At 61.5% G+C, this 17,671-nt stretch overlaps 1 protein-coding gene across 4 annotated transcripts; it reads right to left on the minus strand.

Moving 5' to 3' along the window:
* Positions 1-466: 466 nt before the first annotated feature.
* ANXA6 (annexin A6) lies at positions 467-17,207 on the minus strand. Of its 4 annotated transcripts, none has more exons than XM_076349792.1 (26): positions 17,103-17,206; positions 14,529-14,589; positions 11,386-11,470; positions 10,995-11,089; positions 10,737-10,850; positions 10,561-10,651; positions 10,371-10,450; positions 10,238-10,294; positions 9,963-10,056; positions 9,785-9,880; positions 9,477-9,535; positions 9,080-9,202; positions 8,798-8,856; positions 7,517-7,553; positions 7,293-7,374; positions 6,942-7,036; positions 6,390-6,503; positions 5,696-5,786; positions 4,869-4,948; positions 4,612-4,665; positions 3,275-3,292; positions 2,334-2,430; positions 1,961-2,056; positions 1,607-1,665; positions 1,165-1,287; positions 467-835 (listed from the first exon to the last, which is right to left on the minus strand). In XM_076349792.1, exons 2-26 carry the CDS (start codon positions 14,544-14,546, stop codon positions 776-778), a joined length of 1,977 nt encoding a protein of 658 aa, XP_076205907.1. In that variant the 5' UTR covers positions 14,547-14,589; positions 17,103-17,206; the 3' UTR covers positions 467-775. The 4 variants fall into 4 exon arrangements, with proteins under 4 accessions (XP_076205907.1, XP_076205905.1, XP_076205906.1 ...); XM_076349790.1 differs by lacking the exon at positions 7,517-7,553 and adding an exon at positions 8,266-8,344; XM_076349791.1 differs by lacking the exons at positions 3,275-3,292; positions 7,517-7,553 and adding an exon at positions 8,266-8,344.
* Between the last annotated feature and the right edge of the window lie 464 nt (positions 17,208-17,671).

Here is a 17,671-nt window from a genome sequence, read left to right on the forward strand (position 1 = left end):
TCTTTTCTCCTGGGCACTGGGGGGAAGTGCAAACATAAACTGTTTGGGGGTGTAGCCTCTATGGCATGTGCCTTTCAACTGCTTCTTCAGCAGCTTGAAAGCACAGGAAACCGCGTGCGAGGACGGGTGGATGCCATCAAGTCCGATTTGTATCTCTGTTTTATAAAAGCATCATCCGCACAACGGCATGAACCCTGCCGGGGGTTTTCAGAGGCATGAAGTGAAGCTCTCAGTGAAATCCCTGCGCTGCTGCCAGCCCCAGATGCATTTCCAGCCCCTTTCTCAGCAGTGGGGGACCCTGTGGTGCTGCTCAGAGGGTTTTTGGGGTCTCCAAGGCCCTCCCTGGGGCTGGGGCAAAGCTCCTACCCGCGTTTGCCTGCAGGAGCAAGGAGACACTGAGACTCCTCAGCACGGGCTCAGTCCCACCCAAACCTGCCCCAATAAATCGACTGCTCTTGCCCCAGGGTCAGCAACAGTAAGGTTTTATTTATGAGATTTAAAATTGTCTTTTCCATCTGGGTAAATTCCTGGGTTAGTGGCATGTTTGGGTATGAATTATGTTGCACCAAGCCAGACAATAATCCCCTTACACAGACCCCTCTGCTCCCCTCCCCGAGACTCCCTCGCTTGCAATGTGGTGCCGCTTTCCAGAGCAAAGTGAGTCGTCCTCTGCAGGGAACTGAGTGTCCCCCGAAGCCCCCGAAGCTGCAGTGACATCAAGGCGGTGGGTGCGCGCGTGCTGGCTCAGACACGAAGAAGGGGCTCCCGTGGCTGCCTAGTCCTCTCCCCCGCACAGGGCCAGCAGAGCCTTGCGGTAGTCGCCGGAGGTGTCCTTCTGCAAGAGGGAGACCCGTGTCAGAGAACCGCCTAATGATGCCTGCCCCGGGGAAGCCCAGTTCAAGGTGCTGGGCATGGGGAAGGCATAGCTCCATGCCCTGGCCACCCCGCAGGCATCCGTGCAGCAGTGGAAGATGTCGGCACATCCCCTCTACAGCCAGACCTGCCAACACTGGGGCTGGCTGGAGCAGGTTCCCCCTCCCCAGGCGATGCTCAGCCCCTGTGCCGCTCATGGCACCGCTCACGGCTTGAGTCCCTGCAGGGCTCACGGCTGGGGCTCAGCCAGACAAGGTGACAAACCGGAGAGGGACACCCGTGTCGCCTCACCTCAATCATGTAGTGCAGCGATTTGTCAAACAGGTCTATGAACTCGCCCCGGATGTTCAACAGGTCGATCTCGCTCCGGGAAATCATGATCCGGGTGAGGGTCCTCTCATCCGTGCCGGCACCCTGCAAAGGGGAGCTTGAACAAATAACCCTGGAGGGACTGGGGCTCAGGGACCCTCCCAGCATCTTCAGCGCAGTCCAAGCTGTGGATCTCCCCTTGGACATGTGCTGGGCTTGCCGATGGCAAGACACAAGCCTGCCATGTCCCCTGCTAACCCCAGAAAGCTGATGCAGTATTTGAGCTCAGCCCTGCCCTGCTCTGTTGGGGATGGCCGGGGGCCAAACCCCATCGCTGCTGTGGGATTAAATCAGAGAGTCCCAAAGGGTGTCTGCCCACCATAGCCCCCTCCTGCAGCCCAGCCCCAGGACAGCCCGTCTGCACCTTCATGGACTTGTAGAGCTTGTCAGCGAAGAAGGCCGGCTTGTTCTTCACGCTCCGGACTGCAACACACAGAGGGGAGAGAAAGTGGGCTCCTGGCTCACGGCACCCAGGGGACACGTCGCAGCAAGGAGCTGTGCCACCCATTGGGTCAGCTGCAAACCCTCCTTGGCACAAGGGTGCAGGCTTGACCCCATAGGACGCCCTATAAATACCCCGACCCCACGCCACGCTGGGAGTCTCCATGGCCCAAAGGCAGCAGGAATGTGCCCTCACGTTGCCTTGGCAGAGGCAGGCGAAGGGGCCGCCTGACCTCTGGGGAGCCCTGCCCCGAGGGAGCACCCGCCAGGCACTGACCGATGGCCAAGAAGGCGTCCCTCACGTCTCCCGACATCCGCTTCCTGATGGCGTGCTCCACGTCGTGGTTGGTCATTTTGATGAACTCCTGAAACACTGGGGATGGGGGAGAGGAGAGGGTCACCACCGAGCCGCTCCATCCCAGCCCCGGGTGCTCAGGAGACCCGAGCCTCAACCATGGAGACTTCTGGACCAGATGGGACCAGAGCAGGCTTGGGTGACCTCAACCAGCCATCCCAAATGCCATCTCTTCCCACCACTGGGGAGACAGGGCCACCCCAACCTCCTGCTGCCCAGGAGTCCCATCCAGCCCAAATCAAAGCACTTGTGTCACAGCTGGGGGTCCAGCAGCGATGGAGAAACGTGGTCCTACCTCTGCGGAGGTGGGGGTAGCTGCGGGTGCAGAGGATGCTGAGGAAGCGGGTCTCCAGGGAGTCACTGGAGTCGTTGCTGGAGACGTCAGCAAGTTTCTGGGAGAGCAACCGAGAGTGAAGAGGGGGACAGGGGGACTAGCATAGCGGAGAGGGGCAAAGATGTCAAACAGCTCTTCCTGGGACAGCCAGTCCTGAATACCCTCTTGCAAAGAGGGTAGCCTCTTGTGAGCAGGAAAATAGCTTTTTTTGGCCAAAAAAGGCATTTTCTATGCATGGATGTGAAGGTGCACATCTGCACACTCACACACTGCCTCTGAGAAAAGATGTTTTCCAGTTTTTGTGAAAGAAGCTGTGCAATGCTCATGATTAAGACTTTTTCTTGTCTTTTGGGGAGTGTGTTTTGGGGGTGACCAATATTGAACAGGGAATTCAGAGCTGCCAGACACAGGAGCCACCCTCCACCCTGGGCCGCAGCAGTGCTGCCCACGGGTGAAATGGCTGCAACCCCTGCTGTGAGGCTCAGCAGGGAGGCTGTACTCATTGTACCCATTAGGCTATTGCAATAGAAAGTTGCCCCTACCCCAATTCCCACTTTCGGTGAAGCAGAGAAGCCAGCCCTGAGTCCCACACTGCCAGGAACATGGGTCCTGCATGCAGGCAGCGGGCAGGATTGGTCCCCAGCCCTCCCAAGGGCAGGAAGGTGGCTTTCTCTCTCTCCTGCCCAGCGCTGCAGGGAAGTGCCCTCATGCAGGTCTCATCTGTCCCCTTGCCACCCATCCTGGTGCAAGGACCCTGGAGCCCCAAGCAAGCAAGCACAGCCCGTGTGGTCAGAGGAGCCCGGCACGTGGGGCTGCTAGCCCCAGCCCCAGCCCTGCACCCAAGAACCGCAGCATCCCCTCAAACATGCAGAAGGCTGAGGAGTGAAAGGGCAGGCACTCACCAGGGTCTCAGCAACAACCTGGTGGAGAGAAAGAGAGAGATAGGAAGACAACAAGGGTCATCAGAAGGTGCTGCTCAACCTTTATCCTTCCCTGACAAAGCGAGGGAAGTCTAGCAAAATCCCCCCAAAATGACCTGTCTCCAGCTCCCCTGCTTCCCTGTGAGTGGGCCTGATCTCAGGACCTGTGCCCTCCTCCAGTTTGGCCCCTAAACCGCTAGCTGGGACGGGGGGGGGTGGTCTTTGGCCAAGCAAAGGGAGCCCCCCACCCCTTGGGCTTGGGTACCAGCCTGTTGCTCCTCGGAGAGCATCCTTGCCTGGCCCCAGGCTGGCTCACACCAGCCTGCCCGCCTCTGCCAGGCGCAGGCAGTGGGAGGAGGGGAAGGGCAGCTTTGCTGACAAAATACAGCGTGGCGCGCCAGGCCAGCTGCTGCCCGGCTGGCTCGTCCCTGTGTTTGTCATCCCTGTCTCTCTCTTTCTCTGCAGCAGGTGGAGGCGAGCGGCAGTGCATGCGGCGGGGTGCTGGCAGCGCAGCATCCGCTCCCTCTGCCGGCAGCGGCCCTGCTGGGAGAGCTGCGCGTCTGTGCGCTGCCGGCATGCGCTGGAGCAAGCGGTGCTGGGGCAGGACAGTCAAGCGACAGCTCGGGTTTGGACCTGCACCGAGCTTCCCAGCCCCTTTCAGAAAACACTTGGCCCGAAGGAGCAGGCGGCCAAGGTGCACAGCCCGAGGGTCACAGTTCTCCTGGGACTGGGAGCTGAGCCAGGCAATGGGGCCCCAGCACCCCCCTGCACCGTTTCTGGCTGCTCAGCCTTCCCCCTCCAGTCCTGGCTCACCACAGCCCAGTAAAGATGAGGCAATGGTTTGGGGGCTGAGGCTGGCACACCGGCGCGCTGGCAGGGTGAAAAGCAGCTTAGGCTTCAGGGCTGCCTCATGTACAACACAAAGAAGCGGGTGGCTCCTGCAAACCAGCCCAAAGCTGCCTTTGAAGCTCAAGTGCTGGATTTCAGCATCAGCGTGTTTCTGGACCCCAAAGCTGCAGCTCTGCACAAGAAATGCTGCAGCCCCCAGTTGGGAGCTCCCCAGCGCTGGGCCTTGGAGCTGCTCTCATGGTTTGCAGCTTCTCCGTGCATGGAGCAGCAGAGCCCAGGGCATCAGAAATCAGGCCTGGGAGCTTTACCTCCAGGGGTGTCACTTCACCTGGCATCTCCCCCTGCAGCTTACAGAGACCCTGCCCCAGCAGCATTTGCTTCCCTGAGGATGCCATTTCCAGACCAGGGGATGAAATATCCTCATTTTTTTTATGCAGAGCCTGTAACAGCACTGCCAGTACGGTTCTTACCTTGGCATCTTCATGCGCCTGTGTGAGGTTCTCTGGTCCTTCGTCGCGGTTGCCCTGTGGTTCAATACAAAAATCATGGAGCTGGGGAGAGGACATCTCCCAGGAGAGCCCCAAGTAAGGGGGTGGCAGACAGGGTCCAGCAGCACTGCCCAGCCAGGCGGTGATGCTCTGTTTTCTCCATAGCCACCGTCCTCACATACCCCCACCACTGCCCATGGCAGGGAGGGGACAATCCCCAGCAAGAGAGCCACCCTCACCAGAGCCAGGGAGACAAGAATCCTCTTCAAATGCCCCGATGTGTCGGAGCTCAGGTCGTCTTCCAGGCGCGTGTGGTAGGCTGGGGAGAAGGGGGACAGCTGAGCCCTGCACCCTGCCTGCAGCTCTGTTTCCCACCCACCAGTGCCTGTTGCGCCCATGATCCCCATGGGGCCTGCGGATGGTGGTGGCTATCCTCCAGCCTTTGCATGGCTGAGGCAGATGCCTCCATCTGCTATTTTCAGGCCCGGGGAAGAGGGGATCACCCCAGCAGCTCTAATGCCCTGGGCACGGGCACAGCCTCTTGCTCCAGATGCTCCCGAGGGAAAGGGATCATTGTGAAAGAGCTCTCAGGGGAGGAGACATTGGTGGCAGAGCTGGGGCAAGTCACCGTGACATGGAGAGAGGCCAGGACCACCGCTCTGCTGGGGGTGACCAGCCACAGAGCCATCTGTTTAAAACCATGGGCTCTCTGGGGGAGAAGAGGCTGGGGATTTAACCTGGAGCTTGCAGCCCTCGTTCCCTAGGGAGAAGGGGGCATGGATGGAAGGGAAAGAGAAGTGTATGGTCTGGAGGTGTGAGAAATCACAGGATGATTTGAGGACTCCCGCCAGCCTCATCCCATGTTTCCACTGTTCTTTAATAAGGTGTTGGACCTGGAGAAGAGCTGCTCTTGCCTGGAAGGACTAATAGATATTCACAGCACCAAACCATGGACCCAACCCAGAGACAACAGTTGTACCCCAGGCTCTGAAAAGGGCCTCGTACAGTGTTAAACACAGTCCATGCCCAGGACCCAGGTGCTCCCCGTGTCCCTCCCATGCCGTACCTTCCTGATACGCCTCATTGATAGCTGCGATCTCCTGGTTGTTCCGCGTGGCCATGATTTCGATGAGGATGCTCTCGTCTGTGCCAGCCCCCTGGAAGAGAGTGGCATGGCAGGGTGCTGCGGGTGCCAGCACTGGACAGGGACACGGTGGCATCGCCCCGCCAGTGCCAGGTAAGGAGGGGCTGCTCTAACCCCAGGGCTGCCACTTGCCAAAAGTCCATGTCCAGCGAATGGCCCCAAGGGCTGGTAGGAACCAGCACGGAAATGTCCAAGTGTGCTGCTAGTGGGGTCCCAACTGGTGTGACTGGTGGAGAGTGGTGCACGCCACTGTTTTGCCCCTACCCTGGCTCTCCTGTGGCTGCCTGTGCCTGGCAGGGCACTGCTCCCACTGCAAAGTGGGGATGCTCTGTAAAGCAGTGGGAGGCCTCCCTGGGAGACTTTGTGTATGAGCTGGCTAGAGCGTGCTGGGCTGCACAGAGGCCAAACTGGGCTCCCAACAGGTCTTGAGTGCAAACCAGGTCTTTGTCCTGGTGCTTTCCGCTCTGCTTTCCTTCCTTATAGGAGATGAGAGCCTGGGGGCGTGTGAAGCTGGGGTGCACTCACAGCCCCGGGCCGCTGGCAGTGCTGGTACAACCACAGCGAAAACCGCCTCGTCCTCATGTGCCGAAGCCGATACCACCAGCATGGCAGTTACCTCCACGGCCTTCCTCAGCTGCTTGGCATCGTACTGCGCCGGCGTCAGCATGAGCCCGAGGATCAGCTTGGCCAAGCTGCCCGACAGCTCGGATTTCAGGTCTGCCATCAGGTCCTGTAAAAGCGGTTCAGGGTTCAGTCCCCAGCTCCTTCCGCAGGGACGGACCGGCTGAGGCAACAACGGGGAGAAAACAGGGGAGGAGAGTGTGGCGGTGGGAGACATCTGGGAAGACCCTTGGGGCGGTTTAAGGTCACATTTTGGGGGGTGACTCTGGGGAGATCCTGGCTCTGGAGTCCTCTGTGCGGGACCGAGGACGGGGCAAGCGAAGGGGAAGGGACGCCCTCCCCTCGGGCTGGTGGTGCACCCAGAGCAGGAGGCTGCTTTGACAACTCAGTCTTCCTCGGGGGAGTCATGCTGGGGCAAATCGGGGTGCCCTGGCTGCCCACCGCTCCCTGGGCAGGATTTCTTTCAGCGAGGGGCAGATCCCTCTGTGGGAGGGGGCAGGATGCGGGCAGAAGGAAGAAGCAGGGTGGGAGGGGGGCCCGGCAGTACCCTGCCATAGTGAGCCTTGTAAGCCTTTAGGATCTGCTGCCTCTGGGCGTTGCTCCTCTGCGTCACCACCTCGATGATGGCCCCTTCGTCCGTGCCTGCAATGACAGCAGTGATGCTGGGGAGAGCCGCGGGGGCCAGCAGAGCCACACCGTGTCACCCCTGACCGCGGGCACATCGCCACCCCCACCCCCGCAAACTGGGGAGGTGGGGAAGGGAGAGCTCCCACAGCTCCAAAACCATCTCTCCATTCCCCCCGGGGCTTTCACGCAGCCCTGCGTGGGCCAGGGTGGGTTTTCCACCCCAGGAGCTGTTGAGCAGCAGGAAGGGGCTGGGCACGTGGCCCTCGCTTACCCAGGCCCTTCATCGCCTTCCTCAGCACCTGCGCATCCCCGTCGTTGTTGAAGCCTCCTGTGGGCTGCACGGTTCCTCGCAGCTGTGGATGCACAGAGGGGTTTGGGTTCATCCCCGAGCTGCGTGGGATGGAGGGATGGACAGAGAGAGAGGGATGGAAAGAGGGAGGGAAGGTGCAACCCGGCAAGCCGAGGCCAAAGCAGGTTGTGTGTTAGTGCAAGCACCTGGGGCTCAGTGAGGATGTCCCCGCCACTGTCGCCCCTTCCATCGAGGGGCAAACCGTAGCCAGGCCAGCAGAGAGCAGGGAGAAGACAGCAACAGACAGTCCCTGGAGTCTTGGTGTCCTGCTCGGTGTTATACCCGCCTCCCCTAGCGCTGGGACACCTTGGCCAGGGCTGGCCACATCAGCTGAGAGCCAGAAGAGGAGTCGCTGAAAGGGTGCCCGCTCCTGCCCCGTAATTCTATCCTCCTGTGTCCTTACAGCTCCCAGCACATCTCCATCCTCCTTATGCACCTAGGGCTCAGGGTGTCTTTTCTGCACATCCCAAAGCACCCTTTTGTGGGTGCTTCCAGCTGCATGCAGGGTGCCAGCACCCCATGGCACGGCCGTGCCCCAGCCAGCCCTGGCGTCGGGGTGGGCTGCCCCGGGGAGCAGGAGGTCTCTGGTGGGCACCGGAGCCAGGGCTGCACGTGATGCATTGCACAGACATGCAGGGCCTGCCACCGCGAGGGAGGGAGGCCTCAGAGAGAGGAGGGGGTTAGTGGAGCCCGCGGGGGGCGGCCAGCCCTGCTGGGTTTACATCCCGCCAACATTGTGCCCCAAAACTGGAAAATGGCGTTGAGAGAAGCCGCAGAGCGAGAGGCAGAGCGGAGGTGCGGGGCTGGCCGTGCCCCACAGCAGAGAAGGAGCAGCCGGGGGTCCCAAGCTGGCGGGGAGCAGAGTTGGGGTACAGAGGGGCTGGGGGGTGCTGACCTCTACTTTGGCCACCGCGCTAAGCTCCCACATCCGATAGGCCACCTGCGCCGCCTCGGGGAAGAACTCACCTGCAGCACTGCAATGGGAGGGCAAGGACAGGGGACAGTGAGCCGTGGGGGCCCCGTGCCCTACCAGCAGCCGCCCCCCGCCCAGCCCCACGCCCCATCCTGCCCCTCCATGAGGGGTATTTTGTACCCGCCGGGTGCCGGGCACGGGGGCAGGTGGGCAGGAGCCGGGTGCTTGCTGTGGGGCTGGGTGGGAATGGGGGGATGCGGGTGGTAAATCCCAACCGCCCCCACCAGAGCATCCTCCCTCCAGGTGTTTGTCTCTGCCCTGCGGGGCTGCCACGAGCCAAGAAGGGACCATGGCATCGCGGTTGGCCATGCAGAGGGGCCGCAGGGCCCCCTGTACTGAACTGCTGTCACTGCGGGTGCTGCCGGTCCAGGTGCTGTACCAGGCTCTGACCCAGAGGTTTGTACCCAGCACCAAGAGGATGAAGAGGGACAAACGGGCTGACAGGTGGTCTTACTCATCGTCCCCTCCGCACAGCTTCAGCAGAGCCTTCTTGTACTCTCCGGAGGTGTCCTCCTGGAAAGACAGACAGAGATGGAGAACCATGCGGCAGGGAGGGTCAAGGTAGTGCCATGGGATGGGCTCGTGGAGAGGGCTCTACCTGAGACTTGTCCTCAGAGATGGACACCCGGCACAGGGTGGCTGGGGAGGGGCCTCAGCCCTCCCACGGGAGCTGGCATCACGAGGGAGGCAGCACTAGCAGCTGCGTGGAGGGTGACTGGGGACCCCCAGCACTTACCTTTATCGTGTTGTAGAGAGATTTCTCATACTTGGTCCTGAACACCTCCCGGATGTCCAGCATGTCGATCTCGCTGCGGGACACCATGATGCGGATCAGCGTGTTGTCTCTCGTGCCCAGCCCCTGCAACGGAGGAGCCCCCACATCAAGCAATGGCCAAGCAATCCTGCTCAGCCATTCACATTTGGGACCCTCTATCAGATATCTACCCAGCCCCGGGTCTGGAGGAATAACTCCTTTGGAAGGAAGAGCAGAGACCCCAGGTCACATAGGACCTGTCTCCATGGACCTGCGTCACCCTGCCCTCCAGCAGCACCCCGTGGCAAGGGGACCCCTCCTCTGGCCGGCTCCCCACAATGCTGTGGGGGACCCCCTGGAGAAGGGGTGATCCACTCACCTTCATGGCCTTGTAGAGCCTTTCAGCAAAATACTCTGCTGTGCTTCTGATGCACTTCACTGCGGGGAAATTGAGGCACAGTGAGGGATGCCGGCACCCTGCTTCACCAGTGCCCCCAGCCTCTGAGCACCCATGCCCCTTGGGCACCACATTCAGCATCCCCACCCACCCTGAAGGAGCCTCCATGTGCTCCCTGAAACCAGGTCCTGCCACAACCCCGACCCCGCTGGCTCTAGCGCTGAGCCCTCCCACCCCGGCAAGGCCAGTGGCATGTTTTTGCAGCACTCCCCACACAGGGGCTGACTTACCCACGGCCAGCATCAGCTTCTCGAAGTCACCAGAGAGCTCCCCCCGGATGCTCCTCTCGATCGGCTTCCCGGAAATCTTCAGGTACTCATCAAAGACTGTGGGACAAGAGTGAGATGATGCCTGGAGAAGCTGCTGAGATACCTTCAAGCCCAACCTGAGCTCGTAGGAGATGCTCACCCAGGCGGAGGTGCTGCTTGCTTCGCCGGCCAAGGATGTAGATGAACTGGGCCTCGTCTGTGCCCCATTTTAGCTCGCCGGCTTCCAGCAGGTCCTTATGGGATGGGGAAGGCGGCAGAGCCCAAGTCAGGGTGTTGCTCACGTGGGGCTCTGCCCAAGCAAGGACGCCCTTGGCGCCCACCTGCCTTTCACAGGCCTAAGTCCGGATGGTCCCAGTGCCACCAGCCCCGTCCTTGCCCAGATACCACCCGTCCCAGCGACCTGCCAAACCTCACCTTGGCATCCTGCTCCACCAGGTCCTCACTCACCACATCGTCCTCCTCCCTGGTGCCCTGTGGGACAGAGATGGGCTCAGCCCTGCTGGGCGTAGGCACCCACCACCTACAGACGCTGGACAGATGGACATACCTGAAGCAGAACGATGAGCATCTTCTTGAAGTGGCCCGACGTGTCTCCAATGATGTCAGTCTCCAGGTCTCTCTCATAGGCTGGTGGAAGAGGGAGAGGTCAGGGCCTGGAGAGCTGGATCCCCTCACCTCTGCCCCTTGTCCTGGCCCAAGGGGGCACTGGGCAGCCCCTGACCTTCCCCAGCCCTCACCGTCTTTGTAAGCAGCCACCAGGTTGTGGATCTCCTGGTTGGTGCGGGAGGCGAGGATCTCGATGAGGCACTTCTCATCTGTGCCGATGCCCTGTGGGCAGAGACACAGCCCCATGACCAGCAAGGCCAGCTGGGGTGTCCTCGGAGGGGCCCCGGGGGGGCTGCCCACCCCTTACCGCGATGGCATCTTTGATCTCCTTGGCATCGCTGTAAGCTGGGGGCCGCATCAGGCTCACGATCAGCCGCTCAAACTTCCCCGTCAGCTCATACTTGAGGTCTGCGATGAGGTCCTGGTAGAGGGGGGAGAAAGGGGCTGGGGGACCGTTTGCTCCACAGCATCTCTGAGTGGGTCCAGGGAGCAGTGGGTGCCTGCGTGGACTGGTTGGTGGCAGCCACGGCCACCTGCGTGGTGCCGGGAGCGTTTCTGCCGTTACCTTCCCGTAGAGGGACTTGTAGGCTTGGCAGATCTCCACTCGCTGCTTGTTGCTTCTGGACGTGATGAGGTCGAGGATGGCGTCCTTGTCGCTGCCTGCGGGGAGAGCTGGGAGTCACATTTAGCCCCATGGCTGGGTCTCACCCCCCATGGCTGGGCTCATCATAGCCATCCCGCCGTGCCCAAAGCACGACTTGGGGCCAGGAGGAGAAGCAGAGCCGAGCTGGCTCCAGGGAGGAAAGGGGAGGCAGGAGAGGTCCTGGCACGCTGCTAAAGCAGACAGGCAGCTGCGGGGGGAGGTGATGCAGGATGCCCAGCCATGCAAGGGTCAACTGAAGGAATAGCGGGCATCAGGGTGTCTCTGGGGTGACAGTCCGGAGGAGCGTCCGTACCAAATCCCTTCATGGCATTGTACAAGGCCTCTGCGTCCTGGCTGGCATCAAAGCCTGGGAAATCCTTCACTGACCCCCTGTAGACCTAGGGGAAAGGAGGCGAGAAGGTGAAAGGGGAAGAAGCAGCCCCCGGTGGGATGGGGGGAAGGAGAAGTTGAAGCTGAGCAGGACTGGGGTGAGATCCACTCCCGCTCGGGCTGCCCGAAGACAAAGCTCAGCCTCAAACATAAACACCAGTTCTTCTCCTCAGTTGTTCCCTTTCCTGTTTGCTCTCCGCGCTGTGCAAATTGTTTGCGTGCCAGGTCACTGGAGCACACAGCCTTCCCTCTCATATCTCACTGGCATCGCTCTCTGTTTGCTGCTTGTGCTCCATGTTTAAGCTGGATACAACCCTCCCTGCCACGCCAGCAAGAGCTGGTGGTTTGAAGAGGGGTTTCTTGAGCACATTTGGATTCCTAGCTCCATCTGGGGGGGTTCAGCAGAAAAGGGGAGGGCTGGACACCCTGAAGGCAGGGGAAGGCATGGAAGGACCAGGGCAATCCCCCTGCAATGCAGCTGGGCCGAAGGGAGTTATGGGGGGTGGATTGGGAGCGACGAAGGAAGTCATTTTCCTACCGCCTGTTGCGAGCAGGGAAACCCTCCGGATGCTGAGGATGCCCAAGCTCTGCATGGCCTCCAAGCGAGGAGACACGTTTACAGGCACAAAATCATCATGGGCTGCTAAGTGGAAAGCACTGAGAAGTGCCAGAGCTGCCAACAGCTTGTCCTGCCCCAGCGTGCACTCCTGCAGGGCCCAGGCTGGTCCAAGGGGTCGGAGCAGAGATCCTGGATACAGGGAAAGACTTTCCTGGGAGCCTGAGAAATCCTGGGGGTTGACATGATCCACTTCTGTCTGCTCCTCTGCACCTCCAGGCTGCACAATGGGGAGCCCAGGAGTGACACCGCCAAACAGAGACCTCAGGAAAAAGCAGGGACCGGGTTTTCCCTCCCCAGGGCAGCTTTGCCCAAGGGAATTCACCCTGGAGGAACCTGAACTCTGAAGATCAGCACAAACCTTGGGTGGAAGCAGATGCGAAACCAGCCCAGTCCCATGTAAGCAAGGGGGGCAGGGAGTGGGAAGAGCTGAACAGGAGCGTTTCCTTAGCGGTCTCACTGGGGAGCGGGAGGGCTGGGAACTGGGCTGAGCCGGGGCTCTCAGCTGTGTCAGCACCCTGGGAAACTCTGAGCATCCTCCCTTGGCTCTGCTTGTACCATGTGCCAACTGGGTGCATGCACCTTCCAGGGCTTGCTTGCTCAGGATCTGCTGCAGGGCTTGTTTAAAATCCCCGAGAGCTGTACGAATGCCCAGGGCTGTTGCCAGCGTGGGCATCTAAAGCCGACATGTTCCCCGAGAAGATGGGCATCAGGCAGCACCAGTGCCAGCATCCCTGACCCAGCGAGTGCCTCCAGGAATGAACCCAAGGGGATGGACACGGGGCAGCCCCGTACCCCTCACTCCCCTGGGCCCCATCCCAATGCTGCGACACAACAGCTCCGCTGTGCATCTCACACAGCTGGCCTCTGTACCCCCATTTTCCAGAGAGAAACCAGTCCAGGCTGGACACATCCCACAGGCCCCCTTGGGAGGAGCTGCTGGCACTGGTGTCCCACATGGTGGGGACCAGGTCAGGCAAGAGGAGACGCTGCCCTTCGAGGGAGCCAGGCGGTCGCGGGGACAGATCGTATTGCAGGTGATTCATCTGGAGAGCTGGATTTAGCGCCGCTTCCCAGCAGCTCCCAGACCCTCCTGGCTTGGCACAAGCTGCTGTCCACACACATGCCTTGCAGAGATGTAAATAAGGAGTTGCAGGGCAGAGGAGGTGCTCAGAGGCAGCAGGAGGGGAGGAAGGCGGCTGGAAGGTGCTGGGGTCACACGGGTGGTGATGGGGAGACAAGTTGTGGGCCCTGGTTAAATGGGGAGGAGGAGCAGGGCTGTGTTCCTGCCTGCTGAGCCATCGAAGCACGAGCTGCCTGCCTTGCCGCAGTGCTGCCGTGGCGGGAGCAAGGGAGACTGAGGCAGGAGCTCAGCGCTGTGCATCGCCCCACGCTCCCTGCACTCTGGTGGGAACAAGCCCCAGAGAGGTGCAGAAACATCACTTGGGAGGGAAACAGCATCCTGCCCGCTGCGCCCTCCTCACACCCCTATCCCCCTTTCCATCCCCTGCTTCGGCTGCCGGGGCCCCCTGCCTCCCCTCCTCCAGCCTCTGAGTCATCCCGGCCTGCCTGGGACCTCCCAGCTAAAAATAAGCCAGGCTGGGGCCAGGAGGGTGGAAGCAAAATTCCCAGCGTGGCTTCGCTCTCTCCCACCGCACGGCTGCTTGGGGTCCTGAACCACCACAGGGGTGATGCTCACCCGCGCTGTGCCTCAGTTTCCACACCCAGAGGCAACCACCCCCTTGGCTGGGCAGGAAGCCGTGGGTAATTGGGCTTGAGGCAATGATTACTTGATTTCTCGAGGGAATGGAAAGCAGGGCCTGGCCCCGAGCAGTGGAGAAGGGAGGCTCTGGACTTGGACTCCTCCCCTGCCTAGCACAGTGCAGGCAGGCTGTACCCCGCAGGCAGGCTGTATGCCACCAGCCACAGCTGCCCACCGAGGCAGGGTTTTCCGCCCACGCTGAGATGTTTTCCTGGCTGCGAGGGAGCACTTGCTCACCCAGCTGCCACATTGCAGCAGTCCCGGCTCGGAGGGGGGAGAAATCCAGGCTGGGTGGGAGAGGCCAAAGCGGGGCTGCACACCTCGCAGTGGGCTCAGGCACAGGCAGGATTTCTCTCCAGCGAAAGCCCAAATCCCCAGTGCAACGTCTCTTCTCCTCCCCTTCCCACTGCCCCGCTTCTCTCCCCCATCCCACTGTGGTCCCAAAAGGATTTTTTCTCCTTGCTGTCCCTACTCTCCCAGCTCCCCGCCCCAGCGCTTCCCCCATCTGCATCACATCCAGACAGCGCTGGCTGGAGAGGCAGGAATGTAAACAGGCTCCGGGCAGCATCGTGCCCCGTGCACGTCACCACCATCCTTGCTGCATGGTGGAGATGCTGCTGCGGCTCTGGGGTCTGCCCTGTGGCAGGGACCCCAGGACCCATCCCTGCAGTGTGTGGGTCACCCTTACCTTTCCTTTGGGTGCCATGGCTTCCCGAGCTGGAAATCACCAGAGCGAAGGCAAGGAGGAGCTGTGGGAGGGAACAGAAAAGCCGATGTGAGCCAAAGCCCCCTCTCTGGGGGCTGCGTTAGTTAAGGGAGGCTTCGCTCCCTCCCTCAGCCAGCCATCGCTGCGGGTGCGGTACCCATGGGAGGGTGATGGCTGGGTGCTGCTGGGGATGCTCAGGGAGAGGGGCTTCGCCAGCCACCCTGCGGTCACTGGAACTGAGGTCCTTTGGTATCTGGCACCCAGTTGGGGACCCCACGGGCCAGGGGCAGCGGAGATGGGCCCCCACGCAGCTTCCTGCCAGCGCCGAGAGAAACCGGGAGGGGAAGAAAGTGCTGAATACATGGAAATGGGCCGAGCATCCTCCGCAGGGCTGACCCTCCTTGCTGCACCCCTCAATGCTCCCCCTGCTCCCTGCAGCCCCCCAAGCCCTGGCACTATCCCAGCTTCAGCAGCCGCTGGGGACGCCCCGTTGCTGCATGATGCCAGGGCTGGGCAGCCCCCGCGAAGTCCCACCACCTTTATCTGAGTTTCCGTGCACCGAATCAAGGCTGCCATCAGTCCCACGCACCCAACGTAGCCCAGGAAATGCGGCCGCGTTTCCAGGGTAACTCACAGGTTGTTTTCTAACACTAGCACCATTTATAGCTGCAACCCGCTGCGGCATGGGCTCTCCCCACCCCCCCAGAGAAAGTCCCCAGGCAGCGCCATTTGCTCCAAGAAAGCTGACGGAAGGAGAGAAACAGCTGGAAAATGGAGCGCGGCCATGAATGAACCGCTGAGCGTCAGCTGAGCTCCAGCCCTGAGGCATGGCTCCCTCCTCGCCAGCGCTCGTCCTCCCTCTGAGACACGTTGCAGAAAAGCTCAAGGCGCCGTGGGGCCGCCCTGGGGGGATTTCTGCCCCCAGCCGAGCTCGATTTCATGCCATGGAGCAAGTAGGGGAAATCACATGAAATTCCCTGGCTTGGCCCTGCATCCCCGCGAGAGCACCCATGGAGGGGGAGACCCAGCCCCGCAGCCATCGGTGCAGCTGGGTCACCTCACTTGGGTGCAGGAAGCCTTCTGGCACCCCTGGGCATCCTTGCTGAGGGAAGGAAGTTCTGCAGAAAACCAGAACCGCCTTCACCTCCCCTTCCCATTTCAGCTGGGGAGGCTGCAAGCCTCAGCCGCCCTTCCCCACGGCTCCTGGCTGGGGGAGAGCCCCCGCGTGCCCCCTGCGTAGTGGGGCTGCACTGCGGCCGGGTGGTGGGTGGGTGCCAGGGGATCCCAGCCCCCGACCCACGCAGCCTTTTAATGTCGCTCAGGAGCCTGTACGTGAAGCTGCATACCCTCCAGGGAATGGAGAAAGCCCTGCATGGCACAGCACTTCTGCCTTGCTCCATGCATGCGGCAGCTGGGCTGAGACCGCCCAACTCACCTCAGCAGTGGTGGAGAATCCCCGGCCACACCCAGTCCCCAGCCTGTCCCTGCAGCACCCCGTGCCTGTCCCCCACCGCTGCTGACACCTCCGCAGAGGCTGGGGGAGCAGCCCCAGCTCTTGCCCTGCCAGCAGGCGATCCGGGGAGGATGCCTGGACAAACACATTGCATCCATGGGCCAGGTGGCGAAACCTGGAGGCTGCAGAGCCCAGGCACGGGGATGTACCTGTCCCCCCGAAATGACGGAGAGGTTTGGGTTGTGGGGGTCCCTGGACAGAAAGTGCCATGAGAAACCCTAAATGATGTGCACAGCCCGTCCCCTTTGCAGAATGACCCGCTCTTGCCAAAAAGCCTCTGTCCCCCCAGCAGCGTGCACCCCGCCGGCCTCTCCATGACCCCACCATGGCTTTGGGCTCAGGGGTTTCACCCCAGGAGCCCGGCAGCTATTTTTGCAGCCTGCTGCCTGGCGGGGCTCTCCTGGCACGTACGCACACGGCGAAGGCCACAGCACACCCAGCACCCCGCCGCCCGTCGTCCTGCCCGCAGAGCGGAAAGGGAGCTTCACCGGATTAAAAAAAAGCAGCATCCGTCCTCCCTGCGTGGCAAGGGAGGTCCCCAAAGTCCCCTGCCCCACCCCAGCGCTGAAAAGTCCCCCTGCCCTTCTAGAGCTCTGTCCCTCTGGGGTGTTGTACGGTGCGTTTGCCTGTGCAAAACTCGGTGGGTATTGAACCAGGGGGATCCTCCCCACCGAGCCCGGCTCGGACCCCTGCATGGAGGGACGGGCGTTTCCGCGGCCGCCGCAGCGCCGGGGCGCGGACAAAGGCGCATCCCGGCCCGGACACACCCATGGGCCCCGCAGCAATGCCTGCGCCTGCCTGAAAAAGCACCCGCCGGCTGTGCAGCCCCTCAGGCTTTTGTTACAAAGGAAGGATTTTTCATAAAAAGAAAAAGAAAACAAGGATTCCCCCCTGCAGCCACCCCTTGGAGGGAGCCTCCGCTTGCACGGCTCACCGCCCAGCCAGGGCTTTCCTCCCCTTGCACACCACCGCGGTGGCTTTGCACACCAGCACTGTCCCCTCGCCTGCCAGCATGGTCCCCCCGCACGCCAGCGCACACTTACGAGCGGCACCGAGGTCTGGCTGGGCACGCTCGCAGGAACAGCCGGCCGCCGGCGCACTCGGTGTGTGCTTGTGGCCGTGCGCTCGTCCTTGGCGTGCAGCTGTTTCCTCCCGGCAAGACGTCACTGCTCACGAGCCCTCCAGTCCCCGCCTGCGGTGGCACCGGGGTCAGGGCCGCACTCCCACCCTCACCGCCATGCCAGACCTCAGCCCCTTGGTTTTGGGTGCCCACAGTGCAGGGGGACCTGACGCCGCCCGCAGAAGCACCCTGCCCCTGCTGGGGTGTGGGAAAGGGGGTCACTCGGCAGAAAAGCCCCACCAGTGTGTGCAGGGGCTGGGTGCCAGCAGCGGTGATGCGTGCAATGCAAGGCGAAAACGGTGATTGCACTTCAACTGCGGAAATTTCACCCTCTTCTGTCCCCCCCGCCCCGGTTTCCTGGTGAACGCCGGGGTGCAGGGTACCCCGCTGCCTCCTGGGCTGGTCCTGCCGCCGATCACCTCTGCCCACACCAAATCACCCCCTTCCCTGGTCATGGCTGGGAAACGTCCATCCCTGACTCTCCCTGCAAAA

The sequence above is a fragment of the Aptenodytes patagonicus genome, chromosome 12, assembly GCF_965638725.1.
Source record: "Aptenodytes patagonicus chromosome 12, bAptPat1.pri.cur, whole genome shotgun sequence".
NCBI classification, from domain to species: Eukaryota; Metazoa; Chordata; class Aves; order Sphenisciformes; family Spheniscidae; genus Aptenodytes; species Aptenodytes patagonicus.

Excerpts from the sequence above, each read along its gene's own strand:
- ANXA6 (XM_076349790.1), bottom strand. Across the intron at positions 7,375-8,265 it reads GCGCGGTGGCCAAAGTAGAG|CTGCGAGGAACCGTGCAGCC; the intron begins GTCAGCACCCCC and ends GTGCATCCACAG. Across the intron at positions 5,787-6,389 it reads AGCTGAGGAAGGCCGTGGAG|GGGGCTGGCACAGACGAGAG; the intron begins GTAACTGCCATG and ends ACTCTCTTCCAG.